The sequence below is a fragment of the Babylonia areolata genome, chromosome 1, assembly GCF_041734735.1.
Source record: "Babylonia areolata isolate BAREFJ2019XMU chromosome 1, ASM4173473v1, whole genome shotgun sequence".
Lineage (NCBI taxonomy): Eukaryota > Metazoa > Mollusca > Gastropoda > Neogastropoda > Buccinidae > Babylonia > Babylonia areolata.
Genome location: NC_134876.1, coordinates 66,159,309 through 66,174,446, shown reverse-complemented (window position 1 = coordinate 66,174,446; position 15,138 = coordinate 66,159,309). Strand labels below are relative to the sequence as shown.

Below are 15,138 nucleotides of genomic sequence, written 5' to 3'. Positions count from 1 at the left end.
ATGCCCAATTCTACTCGGGTCTCTTCTTGACATGGACACCACACAGTATTGATGTCTGCGGCCTTTCCATTTGTAACTAAGAGGTGACGACAGTCCTTGATAGTGGCACTACATACACTTTGAGCGTGAATTTCCACACTTCATGCTCGTTCCAAACTTGACAGAGCATTGAGATCATCATGTAGGAGCTGGCAGTCCCTCTGGTAAGCAGCTTCCCTATAGATGGTACAGTGGTCGGCAAAGATCCTTGTCCTTGAGTTGAGTTGCTATGGGAGGTAATTTACACAGATGACTACAAACACGGGTCAGCAGAGAGACAATCGATCCCTTGAGTTGTCAAGGAAACGGCTGTTTAGGTTGTGAAGGTTACGTGAATCATCATGAAGTCCGCTGAAAATAGATTATGCCACTGTGCGTCAAAGAAATGACAAGACAAGACAGGACAAGAAAAGACGAGGCAGAAACTATATAGAAGAGTAGGCCTGAGAGATAGGCAAATACATGCACAGACACACTCATACACGCACGCACACCCACACCCACAGACGCACACACGGTTAAAAAAAATGTGTTTGTGTTTGTGTGTGTGTGTGTGTGTGTGTGTGTGTGTGTGTGTGTGTGTGTGTGTGTGTGTGTGTGTGTGTGTGTGTGTGTGTTCTCCATCCTTAGAATCCTTCTCTTGTATCCCACTTCACTCTCCAATCAATGTTCCCTCTGTATCCCACTCCTCCACTCTCCAATCAATATCCCCCCCCCCCCTGTATCCCACTCCTCCATTCTCCAATCAATATTCCCCCGCCCCCAATCCCACTCCTCCACTCTCCAATCAATATTCCCCCCGTATCCCACTCATCCACTCTCCAATCAATGTTCCCCCCGTATCCCACTCCTCCACTCTCCAATCAATGTTCCCCCTGTATCCCACTCCTCCACTCTCCAATCAATGTTCCCCCCGTATCCCACTCCTCCACTCTCCAATCAATGTTCCCCCTGTATCCCACTCCTCCACTCTCCAATCAATGTTCCCCCTGTATCCCACTCATCCATTCTCCAATCAATGTTCCCCCCGAATCCCACTCCTCCACTCTCCAATCAATGTTCCCCGTGTATCCTACACTCCAATCAATGTTCCCACCGTATCCCACTCCTCCACTCTCCAATCAATGTTCCCCCCGAATCCCACTCCTCCACTCTCCAATCAATGTTCCCCCCGTATTCCACTCCTCCACTCTCCAATCAATGTTCCCCCCGAATCCCACTCCTCCACTCTCCAATCAATGTTCCCCCCATATTCCACTCCTCCACTCTCCAATCAATGTTCCCCCTGTGTCCCACTCATCCACTCTCCAATCAATGTTCCCCCCATATCCCACTCCTCCACTCTCCAATCAATGTTCCCCCCATATTCCACTCCTCCACTCTCCAATCAATGTTCCCCCCATATTCCACTCCTCCACTCTCCAATCAATGTTCCCCCCATATTCCACTCCTCCACTCTCCAATCAATGTTCCCCCCATATTCCACTCCTCCACACTCCAATTAATGTTCCCCCCATATTCCACTCCTCCACTCTCCAATTAATGTTCCTCCTGTATACCACTCCTTCACTCTCGAATCAATGTTCCCCCTGTATCCCACTCCTCCACTCTCGCATCAATGTTCCCCATCCTTAGGACACTTCCAACGTATCCCACTCCTCCACTCTCCAATCAATGTTCCCCCCATATTCCACTCCTCCACTCTCCAATTAATGTTCCCCCCATATTCCACTCCTCCACTCTCCAATTAATGTTCCTCCTGTATACCACTCCTTCACTCTCCAATCAATGTTCCCCCCGTATCCAACTCCTCCACTCTCCAATCAATGTTCCCCCGGTATCCCACTCCTCTACTCACCAACCAATGTTCTCCCTGTATCCCACTCCTCCACTCTTCTATCAATGTTCCCCATCCTTAGACCCATTCCCATGTGTCCCACTCTTTCCACTCTTCTGCTCACCAACCAATGTTCCCCAGCCTTAGAACCCTTCCTACGTACCCCACTCCCGCACTCACCAACGCGGCCCTGCCTCCAGTTGCAGAAGGTGGATGTGTTGCTGTAGACGATGAGAGGTGGTTTAAAGGGCGGCAGCTGTGCCCAGTCACAGATCACGTCGATGTTTGCATAATCCATGACCAGCATCCATCCAGTGTCGAGGCTGCACGATTTATTCAGCGCCACGTAGAACCGTCGGTAGCCCGAACTGCCCCTGAATGTCACACACAACACAGTCTTTTGATTTTCTTTCTTTATTAATGACGAAAAGAAAAGCACTGTTGTTATCTGTCTGTCTGTGTGTATGTCCGTGAGTCTGTCCGTGTGTCTGTCTGTTTCTCCATCATATTCTTCGTTTGGTGATTTGCATTGAAGACGTTAACAACACTTCTCTCTCTCTCTCTCTCTCTCTCTCTCTCTCTCGTGCATTGGTATGTGACAATCGAGTGGACATCAGTGAGCTTGCACACCCAGGAAAAAAAAGGAAGTGGACAGATCTGACACCAGCTCCAGATAGTTTGATCTCAGATTTCATGGTAACCACAAGAAAAGATAAAGAGATGGTTACGTTGACATCGACGAAGAGTGTTCAACGACAGTTCCCCCACTAGATTCTGGGACACAGCAAACATGAATTGTTCTCACCGCTTAGGCAGGGGAAGCCCACATTCCCGAAATCACTCCTATCCCCTCATCGTCACCTGAACAGTTCCCGAGGACCATCATTGAAGAAGGGAGAGTCAGCGCTGACGTGACTGTGAGACAGAGAAAACCGATTACACAGTACAAGAACCAAGGCAAAAATAAAGTAAGTGGCAAACAGAAGACAGGGACCAGCGTAGCTATGGAAATCCTTTCCGTCAACACTCATCTTACCACCATGACAACTGCAACAATTCCAGACAGGATTTCCCACGTGGAGGAAATTGTGAACACTACGGACACAACTAATCTCCATGGCAACAACAAGAGAGGTACCCGCAATAAGTAACCAAGAAATAAACATCAAAGTGATGTCCATAATCGGAACCCACATCAAAGTCCAGAGCAAAAATCGACGAAAATCATGTCAAACAGAAATCATCTGCATGATGGATCAGAAGAGTACATCTGCGCAAGCAAATGGGACGCCTCAACATTCTGGGCACTCGCTGGAAACCACTACCATTATTACGATATTTCCCCAGACATGAAGGGAAGGTGCCCTACAGGCAGACCCCGACTACGCTACAAAGATAATCTGCAAAAGAGTCCTGTAGACCCAGGGCATCAATCAGTACACGTGGGAGGCTGTAGCCTCCGAACGATCATCCTGGAGGCAGACAGTGCAGAAAATGCCTCTCTAAGTTTGTAGAGACGCCCAACAGTCAGGTGCAATGACCAAGAAGAAAGACCCATAGTCTGACAGACAGACCAGCATCAGACGGGAGAGACTGTCATTATCAAACAGGCCTGTCAAATCTCAACCGACGCTGCGCCAGAAACATCACCCAGAGTACATCTCCATTGTCTCCCTACACGCCTACTATTCTTTGTGAGTGTTCGGTGGGTGATAGAAACATGCAGACTCCCGAAAATGGAAACTGGCTGCTACATGGCGGACTGAAAACGGTATGCACGTTAGAGTCAACTCGAACGCAGTAGTTGCAACACACGAATGCAGAAGAAAAAGAATAATAATAATTGATTTGTAAACCACAATAAAACAAACCGCTTTTCATTATCAAATCAAAATAGGCCTTAACAAATTCAAGATGATGGACATTGCGAGTCTAAAACTGAACACATTTATTTTTACATGATTCATAATAGGCTCCCCAACCTTCTTACCTGTACCCACTTAACACACATACTCAGCGAACAGAAAATGTCCGCTATGGTTACTAAAACGTCAGCATTAGCACACTTAGATGACGACGATATTTACCCCGTCGCGGAGAAAATAGTGGCTTTGGAGAGGTCTGTCCAGGGACTAGCCAGCAGACGTGTGCGTGTGAACCAGCTCAAGCGCGTGCTGTTCCGTCCGTCAAAGATCAGTTCATTGGCTACTGATCCATCTGTGTACAGTCTCACTCGCACCTGGAGAAATTGATTTCAGATTGCAATGGTGCACCCCCCCCCCCCCAAACACTCACCACCCCCCACCCCCCACCCCACCCCCAACATCCCTCTCTCTCCCTCCCTCCTTCCTAATATACCCAACATGTTCGGAAGCGTATGAAAGATGAGAGAGAAGGCGTGCACTTTTTATTTGCTTGCGTTTGCTTTTTTTCTTTTTTTTCCCTTCAAGTTTTCTGGGGACTGATTAAGACACAGTGCCTGGTGAGTTCTGATATTGTCGTTCGTTGTGCTTCATTCTGTCGTGTTGCGTCGTGTTGTATTGTGCCATGTTGTGTTCTGTTGGTAGTTGTTAGAAACTGAGCGTAGAAGTAGATTTTTTCACTCATGATGCATACGTGTTTATATAATCTTACCACGAATACAAGTAAGCTGAACACACACACACACACACACACACACACACACACAAGTGCGCGCACTCACTCACACATGCTCGCACATGTGAATGACTGGTTAGTTAAGATAGTAACATGGCTTTAAGCTAATCTGTCACACTCCACATCCGTGCTTGTGGTGATTTCCTGTCTAGGTCTATGGTGGCAGCAGATTCATGGTGGGGCTGTGACTGGGTGGACGTGGTATGGGTCTCCACTCTGGAGGGGACGCTCCCTCAGTCTGGTTCCACGTTCAAACAATTATTGTCAGTAAGGGGTATGCTAGGTTGTGTCCTGCATATACTGAATCAAAACAGACATAAATGAGCACCATCCAAGTGACAAGGAAGCATTGCAAGTTCTCCTCTGATGTGTGGCCTCCTGGCAATAGCTCTCTGCGAACTGCTAGCGCTGGGGCTGTGGCAGACGAACCCGGTTGTGGCTGTGAATGGAGGGGGTTTGAATGAGTCGTCACTGAAACTGTGCAAATGATGGAGCAGAAAAAAGTAAACATTGGTCCTAGACGTTGCTGTGAAACATTCTGCACGAAGCAAGAACCATTCCAGGGATTCAAAAAAGCCAGGCGACTATGATGATGATGATTCAGAGAGGACTCACCTGATCGATGTTCGTCCAGCGATCTATGATGTAGCTTCGAAAATGACCCTGACAGGGGAGGGCACTTGATGGAATTATGCAGCTTCGCATCTCATCAGTGTCCCCATAGTGACCATCGTCAATGAGGATGTTCCAGAAACGCGTGCCGATTCCATTCGTCACCCGAAAAGCCAGGGCCCATGGAGAGTCTGTGTACACGGGATCTGGGGTACACATCATTTCAGTGTTCATGGTGTGTGTGTGTGTGTGTGTGTGTGTGTGTGTGTGTGCGTGTGTGTGCGTGCATACCTGTGTGTGTGACGTGTGGGGGGGGGGGACGGGGCGGGGGGGGGGGGGGGGGGTTCTCCCTAGTTCTCCAGTCAATGGGAAACCATTTACAGCTTAGCCTTTTGTGAAGGACTATGACTCTCAAACTAGGAGGCAAAATTGCACTGGCTCTTAGTGCTGAAGCCTTGTGGGCTAGTTGGCCTTTGGGAACCATCCCAACGCCGACTGTCCTAAAACCCTCTTGGCCGAGAGAGTGGGGATGTACTTGGGCAAGACACTCTCCACTACAAACAAATTCTAGCCCAAATAGTCGGAACAGCAGTTGCCTCCTCTGCTGTTCTGATGGTCATAGTCGGACACGACTGACTATCATATACTGTGCAACAAATCCTGTTAGGTCTTCTGGATCGGATCAATACAGCTTAGTGCCTGTTTGGTGGGCAGAAAACAAAACACGATTCCCCGTGCTTTGCAGTGCCCCCCTCCTCTTACATTGATTCATTTTACTCCCTTTTCCTTTCGATGGTTTATTATTAAGGGGTTCAAAGTGATTTCGGTTTGCGGGTTGGATACAATGCCGACACGACTATTGAATCATGTTGAGAGAGTTGTGTGTGAAAGGGTTGGAGGGAGGGTTGTGTGTGTGTGCGGGAGGGGTGGGGGCGGGGGGGGGGGAGTGAGATGCGTACGTGTGTGCGTGCAAACGTGTGTGTTCTTTATTTCTGCCTTTATTTTTTCTTCCGTCACTATTGTCTGCTTTTACTGCCTTTCAAATCCATTCCCCTTTCTTGTTTCGAGCAAGCCTCGACACGTTTTTTCCCTCTTTATCGCAGTCTATGATGTACTCTCTGTGCTGTTTTGCTCTGGTGATTAGGCAGCGAAATTGTAAACACTGATATGGAATTCGATGTCCATTCTGCAGTATAATTTTTCTATTTGCCCTTTTTTTATGTATTCTGGTTTTGTTTTACAGCATTGGTTTTTTTCTCTTCTTCTCATTTTTGACTCACTTGTGTAAACAAAGTGAATCTATGTTTTAACCCGGTGTTCGGTTGTCTGTGTGTGTGTGTGTGTGTGTGTGTGTGTGTGTGTGTCTGTGTGTCCGTGGTAAACTTTAACATTGACATTTTCTCTGCACATACTTTGTCAGTTGCAACCAAATTAGGCATAAAAATAGGAAAAATTCAGTTCTTTCCAGTCATCTTGTTTAAAACAATATTGCACCTCTGGGATGGGCACAAAAAAATAAAAAATGAAGCCTAATTATATGCAACCTGCATTTACTGTTATATTTATATTTTTTTGTATTCTCTAAACTTGGCACTTTGATCTGATATTCTGACCCAACAACAAGAGCAGTCATTATTATCATTTTTTGTTCAAACAGGAACTTCTTTTGCTAAGCATGGAATTATTATTTATTTTGCAAACGTTTTGGTGCAGTAGTTAAAAAAGGGAAATTACTCTGTAATTAATGCTAGGGGACTTAATTTGCTTTAAACTGATCTTTCTCATCTTAAACAGTACATTTTGAAATTATACTCAATACATAAAAAGCTTGGATTTTTTTTAAAAAGTGTATCACAAGTGAGTCTTGAAGGCCTTGCCTCTCTTCTTTCCTTTGTAATCTGGGTATAACAAATTAAGGGGAAGGACTGATGTCCTCAGCACGGCCTAGTCTTATTTGCCCTAAGGAACTAAATGGTTAGGATAATATGTCATGAACTGTATTTGGTGGCTTTGTCTTGGTGTTGTTGGTTGTGTTTTTTATGATATAGATGTGACAGCTTTGTGTTGACGCGGTTGAGCATTTGAGTGGTTTGACAGTGCTGATATGGCCCTGTGGGGTCGGCTGGACAATAAGCAACAATAAACAACGTGTGCATGTATAATTGCGTGCGCCTCTGTGCGCGCGCGCGCGCGCGCGCGCGTGTGTGTGTGTGTTTTATATTAATATGCGTGACTATTTGCCTGTGTGTATTCGTGTATCTGCATGTATGCGCGTGTGCTTGTGCGTGCGTGTGCGTGTGTGTGTGTGTGAGTGAAAAAGTGTGTGCCTTTTAGCATGTGTGTGTGTTGGTACGTATTTATGTGTATGTATGTGAATGATTGCGTGGAAGTGCAAGTACATGTGTGCGTGTGTGTGGATCAGTAGGGTTTATAGCCTGTTTGGTGCACAGTAAGCAAAACACGATTTTCCGTGCTTTGTAATGCTCCCCTCCTCTAACCTGCAGATGGTTCAAGTCCCCATCCTCCTGGAATCACCCCCTTCCCTATATCCGCCACCTTGAAAGTCTGGAGGGAGTTCAATACAAGGCAGTCCCGAGTCACCCTCGCCCTCTTTCATTTTAGATAGTAGCTGTAGAGGGTGAGGGGCCAGTGCAAACTAGCCAAGAGAAATCACTCTAATCCCCCCACGCCCCCACCCCCACCCCCGCCCACCCCGACCTTCTTGTATGAAGCTCCACCCTGGGGCTGACGTCAGACTGCGTGGCACCTCGTGCAGGTAGACGCTCAGCAGCTCACACGTCAATGCTGACGTCACACTGTCCCGTCGGACGTTGACGCTTACACAACCTGACGTCATCTTGCACTTCATGATGCATTGCCCGAACACGTGATCTCTGTGCTTGTTGAAGGTCACGGTTGCCATGGGGCTGAAGATCAGACGCTGGTCGGACCGTTGAGTGTAGAGCGTGCAGGAAGAAAGGTGGATGAAGGTGGTGGTCAGCACCATCAGCAGTCCAGTCTCCATCGTCACGTGATATCCAGCAGCAGCGAGTTTGGTGGGATGGAGAATGATGATAAACCTTGCTGTGCTTCAGGCAGAAAAGGCTTTTTGCTGACTGTGAGCTGTCGACATGTCAGAAAAAAAACGCAAACACACAAAGGATTTGATCAAAATAGGGTAGGCAAGACATAATACCAAAAACACGCCAGCGCGGGCGCAGAGTGAGAGAGAGGGAGTGGGAGTCGGGAGGGGGGGGGGGTATAATACAGCGACAATAACGATGGTTTTTATTCAGATGAAGACCAAAGTTCTTACTGATAGAGTCACACTAAAAGACGATAAAGAAGAATAAAATACACCATATCTACAAAACAAATCAACCAAAAATAGCTAATGAAAATATTCAGCCACATTTATGAATATATAATCTCTTATCCTGTCTCAATATACGGTTCAGTCATATGCGATATTTTCAAAAGTCTAAACTGTACACATTTTTTACTGGTCTAGTTTGTTTGTGTGTGTTCAGGCGTGTCTTGCACCTACAGTCGATAAATCGTTTTCTAAATCCCATTAATATCAAAACCTGTTTTGTCTTCAACTCTCTGATTGTCCCACACACGAACAAAACCGTAAGAGTTTGAACACTGACGGACACTCGTTTTCCACGTTTTCTTGTCACTACCATGAATGATATAACATCTTTTTGGCTTTGAATAGAAACCCGTTTTCATCCTCTTTTTGTCGTTGTTGGCTTAAATCGTATTTTCTACATGTATTTAATATATGAATTTAGATAAAACTCGGACATCCCCAGCTCAGAATAAAGCAAGATTATTTGGAGTTCGGCTCTCCCGATTCAGAAACCGTTTCATTGCAAATAAATGTACTTTTCCTGCTGCTACCCTATTTTCCAGAGCCGGAATTTCTGCTCCATACTGCAGTATTGGCACAGAGAGAGAGAGAGAGAGAGAGATTGATTTCGGAAACGCAAATGCCCCCCCCCCCCCCCCCCCCTTTTTTTTTCTTTTTTTTTTTTTTTTACACAAGCAGGAATAAAAACCTGTTATGATGAATCTTCCTTACCTGAAGCTAAACTTAATTGCGGGTAAACAAGCCACCAAACCTTTAAATGAAAAAAAAAGTGGAGCGAATTAAAAAAAAATCATGGTTTAGTTCCATAGGTCCGCAATTGAGAATGTACCGATATTTCCTCTTTAATTTTACCCAGTATATATGGTAGCACTAAACCGCGTATCAAATCTTGTCTAACGTTGATACAATTGTGAACACAGTCTCCAGAATTACAAGCTATGATTTACCGTCTCTGGACATTCTGTACAAATGAAAGATCAAACGAGACTTACCAGTGACTTTGTTCGGAGTTCTACCCCATGGAAGGGTGTCCAAAATGAATCAAGGTTTGAGTGTGCGTGCGTGCTGGTTGTCTGGGCCTATCACTCTCGTGACGTCACGAAGCGACAGCACGCATGCGCACCAAGCCATGATTCCGAGGTGGCGCCTTCTCACAGCGAGGTAATCTACAGAGTCAGGTGTGCTGTGGCATCACCCAACCAACCATACCTTTCAGCCCCTTCGTTATGGCAAGCCCCATCGATCAATTAAGAAAGAAAGAAAAATCAAACGGTTACATAACATCCCCACCCCCCCCCTTCCCCAAAAGTTTCACTACCTTCATTTGTTTAGATACTGTCTGAAATACTTATACACTTTTATACGATAACACTGTGTATGCGTGTATGTGTAGAGCGTGTTTTCAATGACACATCTCCCCCCCCCCCCCCAAGCCCCCCCTCCCGCCCCTTTTACTCATGGATGATTACGTTTTCTCTCACACACACACACACACACACACACACACACACACACACACACACACACACACACACACACACACACACATTTCGTTTGTCACTGGTTGACCCCTGCAGCTTAGCTTTCATTTCCTAAAATGATAATCACCCTAATGAAATGAACATATATAGCAACGCAAATGTATATATTCATTTAAATCTAATACATCCTTTTGCTCCACTCTTTATTGATGTTGTCACTGTTTCACTTGTTTACGTATTGTAATTGATACGTCTCCAGACAAATATACAACCCTGTCTTTTTTTTTCTTCTTCTTCTTCTTCTTCTTTTTTCCTCCCTTTCTCTACCATCCCCCTTTCTCCTCTCTTCTTCCTCCTCTCTCTCTCTCTCCCTCCCTCCCTCTCTCTCTCTCTTCAGAATTGGTATTTGGATGATCAATCTGATGATGATGATGTATAATTTGTTCTTTGTTTATTTCTATATATAATTTTTTTTTTTTGGTGGTAATATGGGGTGCATTAGTGTTGTTTTGTTTTTCTTTTATCAAATAACTGGGTAAAAACTACACTGCAACATCCTTTTGTATCCCGCCTGTCACATGGGCTTACTAATGACAGTAAAGCAAAGCATCAAAGTGTCAACAAACCCCCCTCTCTTCCTCCCCCCCTCTCTCTCTCCCTCTCTTTCTCTCTCTCTCTCTCTCTCTCTCCTTCTTTTCTTCTCTTCCTGGTTAATATGTATATGCAAGAATGGTCGGCATTTGTAAGGAATAAGGAAAGATACGCTCCATGCAAGGTTTCAGAATTGCATTTCACTTCGAACATTTGGATATTTATTGTCTCAGAGTCGCTTTAACACAAATAAGACTTGGAGTCGGTGCCGCTGAATAACAACTATGGGAGATACTGCGAAAATCCGGTTGCAAGGTTGTGCCCATTTTGTAAAACCGTGAAGGAGGGTGACTACCATTTCATATATGCACACCCATTGTATAACTATCTCAGAGAAATGTTTCTTGGTTTGTATGTCAATGTTCAGATGAACAATCTGTTATACGGTATAAATAAACAAAGATCTCGTTTTGTGGCTAATTATATTTTTCATTGAATTAAGCGCAGACAAGAAGCGATAATCAATTAACGAAGAAAAATATCTCTTGATACGTGTGTGATAGTAAATAACAGTATGAAAAATCTTTTCAGTAAAACGATGAACATATTGATAACATTTATGGATATATGTATGCCAAACCTGTGAAAAACGTTGATGTGGATACATGCAAATTTCAGAGTATTGGATAATTCTGAATATTCATTAGGATGCCAGTGGAATGTTATTGTCAGCACGCCTCCTTCCCAGCTTTCCAATGCGAGGATGCCTATGGCCTGAATGCAATAAAACATTCATTCATTCTAATTCTCAGTCTATCTTCTCTTCTCTTATTTTCCTCCCCTTTTTTTTAAACCTTTATTGCATGCCGCTGAATAGATGATTGACAAACATGATGGCAAATACAACACAGATTAATATACAGACTGACTCCACTAACCCAGTCAATGTATAAAGGCGAAACGGCATGAAAACGTTTGGAGCGACATCCAAATAAAGCCATGACACCGGGATCCTGTGTTAGCTGATTGATTAATCGACTGATTTGTAATTCACTAGCTGATTCATTTATCAGTTCAATTCAAAAGACATTATTGTCTGCTTTGAGCAATTGAAACAGAAAATCACTGAATGAATCGACTGAATAATCGGTTGTTTGATGAATTGATTGAAGTGTTATTCATCGAGTTTGCCTTCTCACATTTTTATCAAGTGAAACTGATATAGCATTTAAGGTCATGGCTTGCTTACGTTTGAATGAATGTTAAGAAGCATTTGGACACAAAAATCGTTTTCATCAGCTATGCACACAGACACACGGACACACAGACACAGACACACACAGACACAGACAGACAGACAGACAGACAGACACACACACACACACACACACACACACACACACACACACACACACACACACACACACACACACGATTGTGGCATTCACCCCCTGTTGGTGATCACTGCTTCTTCATCTTTTTTTGTGAGCGATTTATTAAATTATCTCTTTTGATAACAACGAAATCTCTATTCTCTCCGTCCTTGATCTTTCAGCTGCCTTTGATACTCTTGATCATCGGTTTCTCCTCAACCGCCTCAATTGCACTTTTGGAATCTGCGATCTTGCTCTCTCATGGTTCTGCTCTTATCTATCTGACCGTTCCAGTGTTTTTCTGTTTGCGGTCTTTCATCCTTCCCTTCCGACGTAAAGTTTGGTGTGCCTCATGGCTCCGTGCATGGGCCCAGTCTGTTTGTTCTCTGTACACAACGGATTTCCACCATTCTGAATCATCATTCGTTGCCCCACCATAGCTTTTCCGATGACAACCAGCTGTATCTGTCGGGACTTCCGTCTGTCCTTCTCTCTCTCCTTAACTCTACTCAGGTCTGAAGACATGGATGACTGAAAACTAGCTGAAATTAAATGAGGATAAAACTGAAATCCTTATTATCACCCCCACAAAGACTTTGCCACTCAGTCTCTCATCCTTCCTCAGTCTCCCTCAGTGGCACCGACATTCCTCTTTCCTCTTCCGTCCGCAATCTTGGTGTCATACTCGACTAGTCTCTTTTCTGTGAGCAGCACGTTGCAGATATATGCAAACTGTGTTACTTTTGAAATTCGAGGAATTGCATCCATTCGTCATATCCTGACTGAAGATCCAACCAAAACTCTCCGCTGTGTCTTTGTGCTGTCCAGCCTGGATTGTTGTAATTTCCCACTTGTCGGTTCACCCAGCTACATCACTGCTAGGCTTCAGAAGGTCCAGAACTAGGCTGCTCGTTTTGTCTTTCGTTCCTAACAATTTGATCACGTCTCTCCTCTCCTTCATGATTGGCTCCCAGTACAAGAAAGACTTATTTACAAAGTCGTCTCTCTTTGTTTCAAGTCCACTGAGGCTCTTGTCCACAGTATCTTTCGGATCTCATTCATCCTTACATACCCTCACGCCAACTCCGATCTTCTTCTGACATCCGTATGCTTAGGACCCCCATGCTCGGACCAAATCGTATGGCCAATACAGTTTTTCATACTAAACCCCCTTTCTTTGGAATCAAATTCCTCAGCCTCTCCGTCACTCATCTTCGCTGCAATCTTTCAAATCCAGTCTGAAGACCCATCTTTTCCATACCTGAATAATTCTCAACAGCTCATCCCTTTTCAGTATAAACTAAAATGACTAATAGTGAGTGAGTGGGTTTTATAGTTTTAGAATTAGTTGGTTGTATTTTTGATCGTGTGCTATTTACGATTGCGTGCTATGACTTGTGTGTGTGCGTGCGCATGTGTTTGTGTGTATTGTGGGTGCGTGTGGGCGGTTGGGGGGGGGGTGAATAATTTTTAATAATGTTTTGGTGTCTTGTATTCAATGTTTCCTTTTTGATATTTACATATGTGTTCCATTTGTAAACGCCATGGACTTATTTTCAAGATTGGGCGTAAATGCTAATAATAATAATAATAACAAACTATGAATAGATAAATACATGTTATCATATTTACATTGCTGTCAATAATTCAGAAATACCATATAACCATGGTACCCACTATTGCACGCTCTCTGTCTATTTTACAAACGCCTGTTTTTATACCCCTTGCTATAGAAAACATGGATACATGGGAAAATGTTCAAAACACCTAAGCGGCTGTTAGAGTGGGGAATAATAGCACAGACTATTTTGATTGCATGTCAGGAATTAAACAAGGCTGTGTATTAAGTCCATTCTTGTTTTCCTTCCTTCTGTTTGAGTGTTAAGCTTATTTGATAGAATATGATGAAAGGGATAATTGTATTTTTGCTGATCCGCTTGGACTCTTTCTGTTGAGGATATTGCCCTACCCTCTCACTCTGTATCAGACCTTCAGAAGGAAATCGATTTCCTGGAGAGATATTGCAATAAGTTGGGTTTGAAAAGTTTGCAGATCAAACGGATATTGGCATCATTTCCGAGCCAACAATACGCAATTTCCTTCAAAACGGAAGAGAGTCTCTAGGGGATTTCTCAAACACAGTAGAATGAGCTACACACCAGACGCCACATGGCATCAGAGATCTCTTCCCACCCCTGTTGCAGGAAGGGAGGGGGAGGCGTGTGTCAGGAGAGCCCTGTACGTGTGCGAGTGCATGTTTGCGTGTGTGTGTGTGTGTGTGTGTGTGTGTCTGTGTCTGTGTGTGTGTATTGGGCGTGTGGGTGTGGGTGGAGGTATATATGTAGTCTGAGTATTGTCGGAGCTACGCAATATACGAATGTGCGTGTGTGTATCTGTGTGTATGTGTGGGGGTGGGGGTGGGGGTATGGACGTGCGCGCGCGCGCGTGTGTGTGTCTGTGCCGTGGAAGCTGCTATACGTAAGAATGTGTGTGCGCGTGGGATGGGCGGATGAGGGGGTAACATGAGAGATGGGGAATGTGTGTGTGTGTGTGTGTGTGTGTGTGTGTGCGTGTGTGTGTGTGTGTGTGTGTGCGTGCGTGTGTGTGTGTGTGTGTGTGTGCGTGTGTGTGTGTGTGTAGGCTCGTATGCTTTTATATGTAGTGTTGAGCCTGTGTAAATTTGTTCGTGCTTTTGTATCTGTGAGACTACATATTCATTGCATATTTGTTATGCATGTTTGTGTGGGTATGCGTATATACGTGTGTGTGTGTGTGTGTGTGTGTGTGTGTGTGTGTGTGTGTGTGTGTGTGTGTGTGTGTGTGTGTGTGTGTGTGTGTGTGTGTGTGTGTGTGTGTGTGTGTGTGTGTGTGCTTGTCAGTCTTTTTGTTTACTTTTGTTTGCTTGTTCATTTATTTATTATTATTGTCTTTGTCTACATTTCAATTTATTTCTTTATCTATTTTCTTACACAATTTTATTTCATTTTATTTTTATATAAAAAAAATCTAATTCATTTATTTTTCATTGATTTGATGACCTACCCATTTATCCATTTCCTTTTTTTCCCTCGAGGCCTGCCTAAGCGCGTTGGGTTACGCTGCTGGTCAGGCATCTGCTAAGCAGATGTGGTGTAGCGTATATGCATTTGTCTGAACGCTGTGACGCCTCCT

General features: G+C 44.4%; 1 protein-coding gene across 1 annotated transcript; it reads right to left on the bottom strand.

Moving 5' to 3' along the window:
* Window positions 1–257: 257 nt before the first annotated feature.
* On the bottom strand, window positions 258–8,171 carry LOC143286624 (uncharacterized). The gene is made up of 5 exons (XM_076594291.1): window positions 7,865–8,171; window positions 5,150–5,337; window positions 3,964–4,115; window positions 2,057–2,250; window positions 258–390 (listed from the first exon to the last, which is right to left on the bottom strand). Exons 1-5 carry the CDS (start codon window positions 8,169–8,171, stop codon window positions 353–355), a joined length of 879 nt encoding a protein of 292 aa, XP_076450406.1. The 3' UTR covers window positions 258–352.
* Between the last annotated feature and the right edge of the window lie 6,967 nt (window positions 8,172–15,138).

Excerpts from the sequence above, each read along its gene's own strand:
- LOC143286624 (XM_076594291.1), bottom strand. The coding sequence starts at position 8,171 with ATGGAGACTGGACTGCTGATGGTGCTGACCACCACCTTCATCCACCTT. Across the intron at positions 5,338-7,864 it reads GTGGAGCTTCATACAAGAAG|ACTCTCCATGGGCCCTGGCT; the intron begins GTCGGGGTGGGC and ends CCGTGTACACAG. Across the intron at positions 4,116-5,149 it reads GCTGGACGAACATCGATCAG|GTGCGAGTGAGACTGTACAC; the intron begins GTGAGTCCTCTC and ends CAATTTCTCCAG.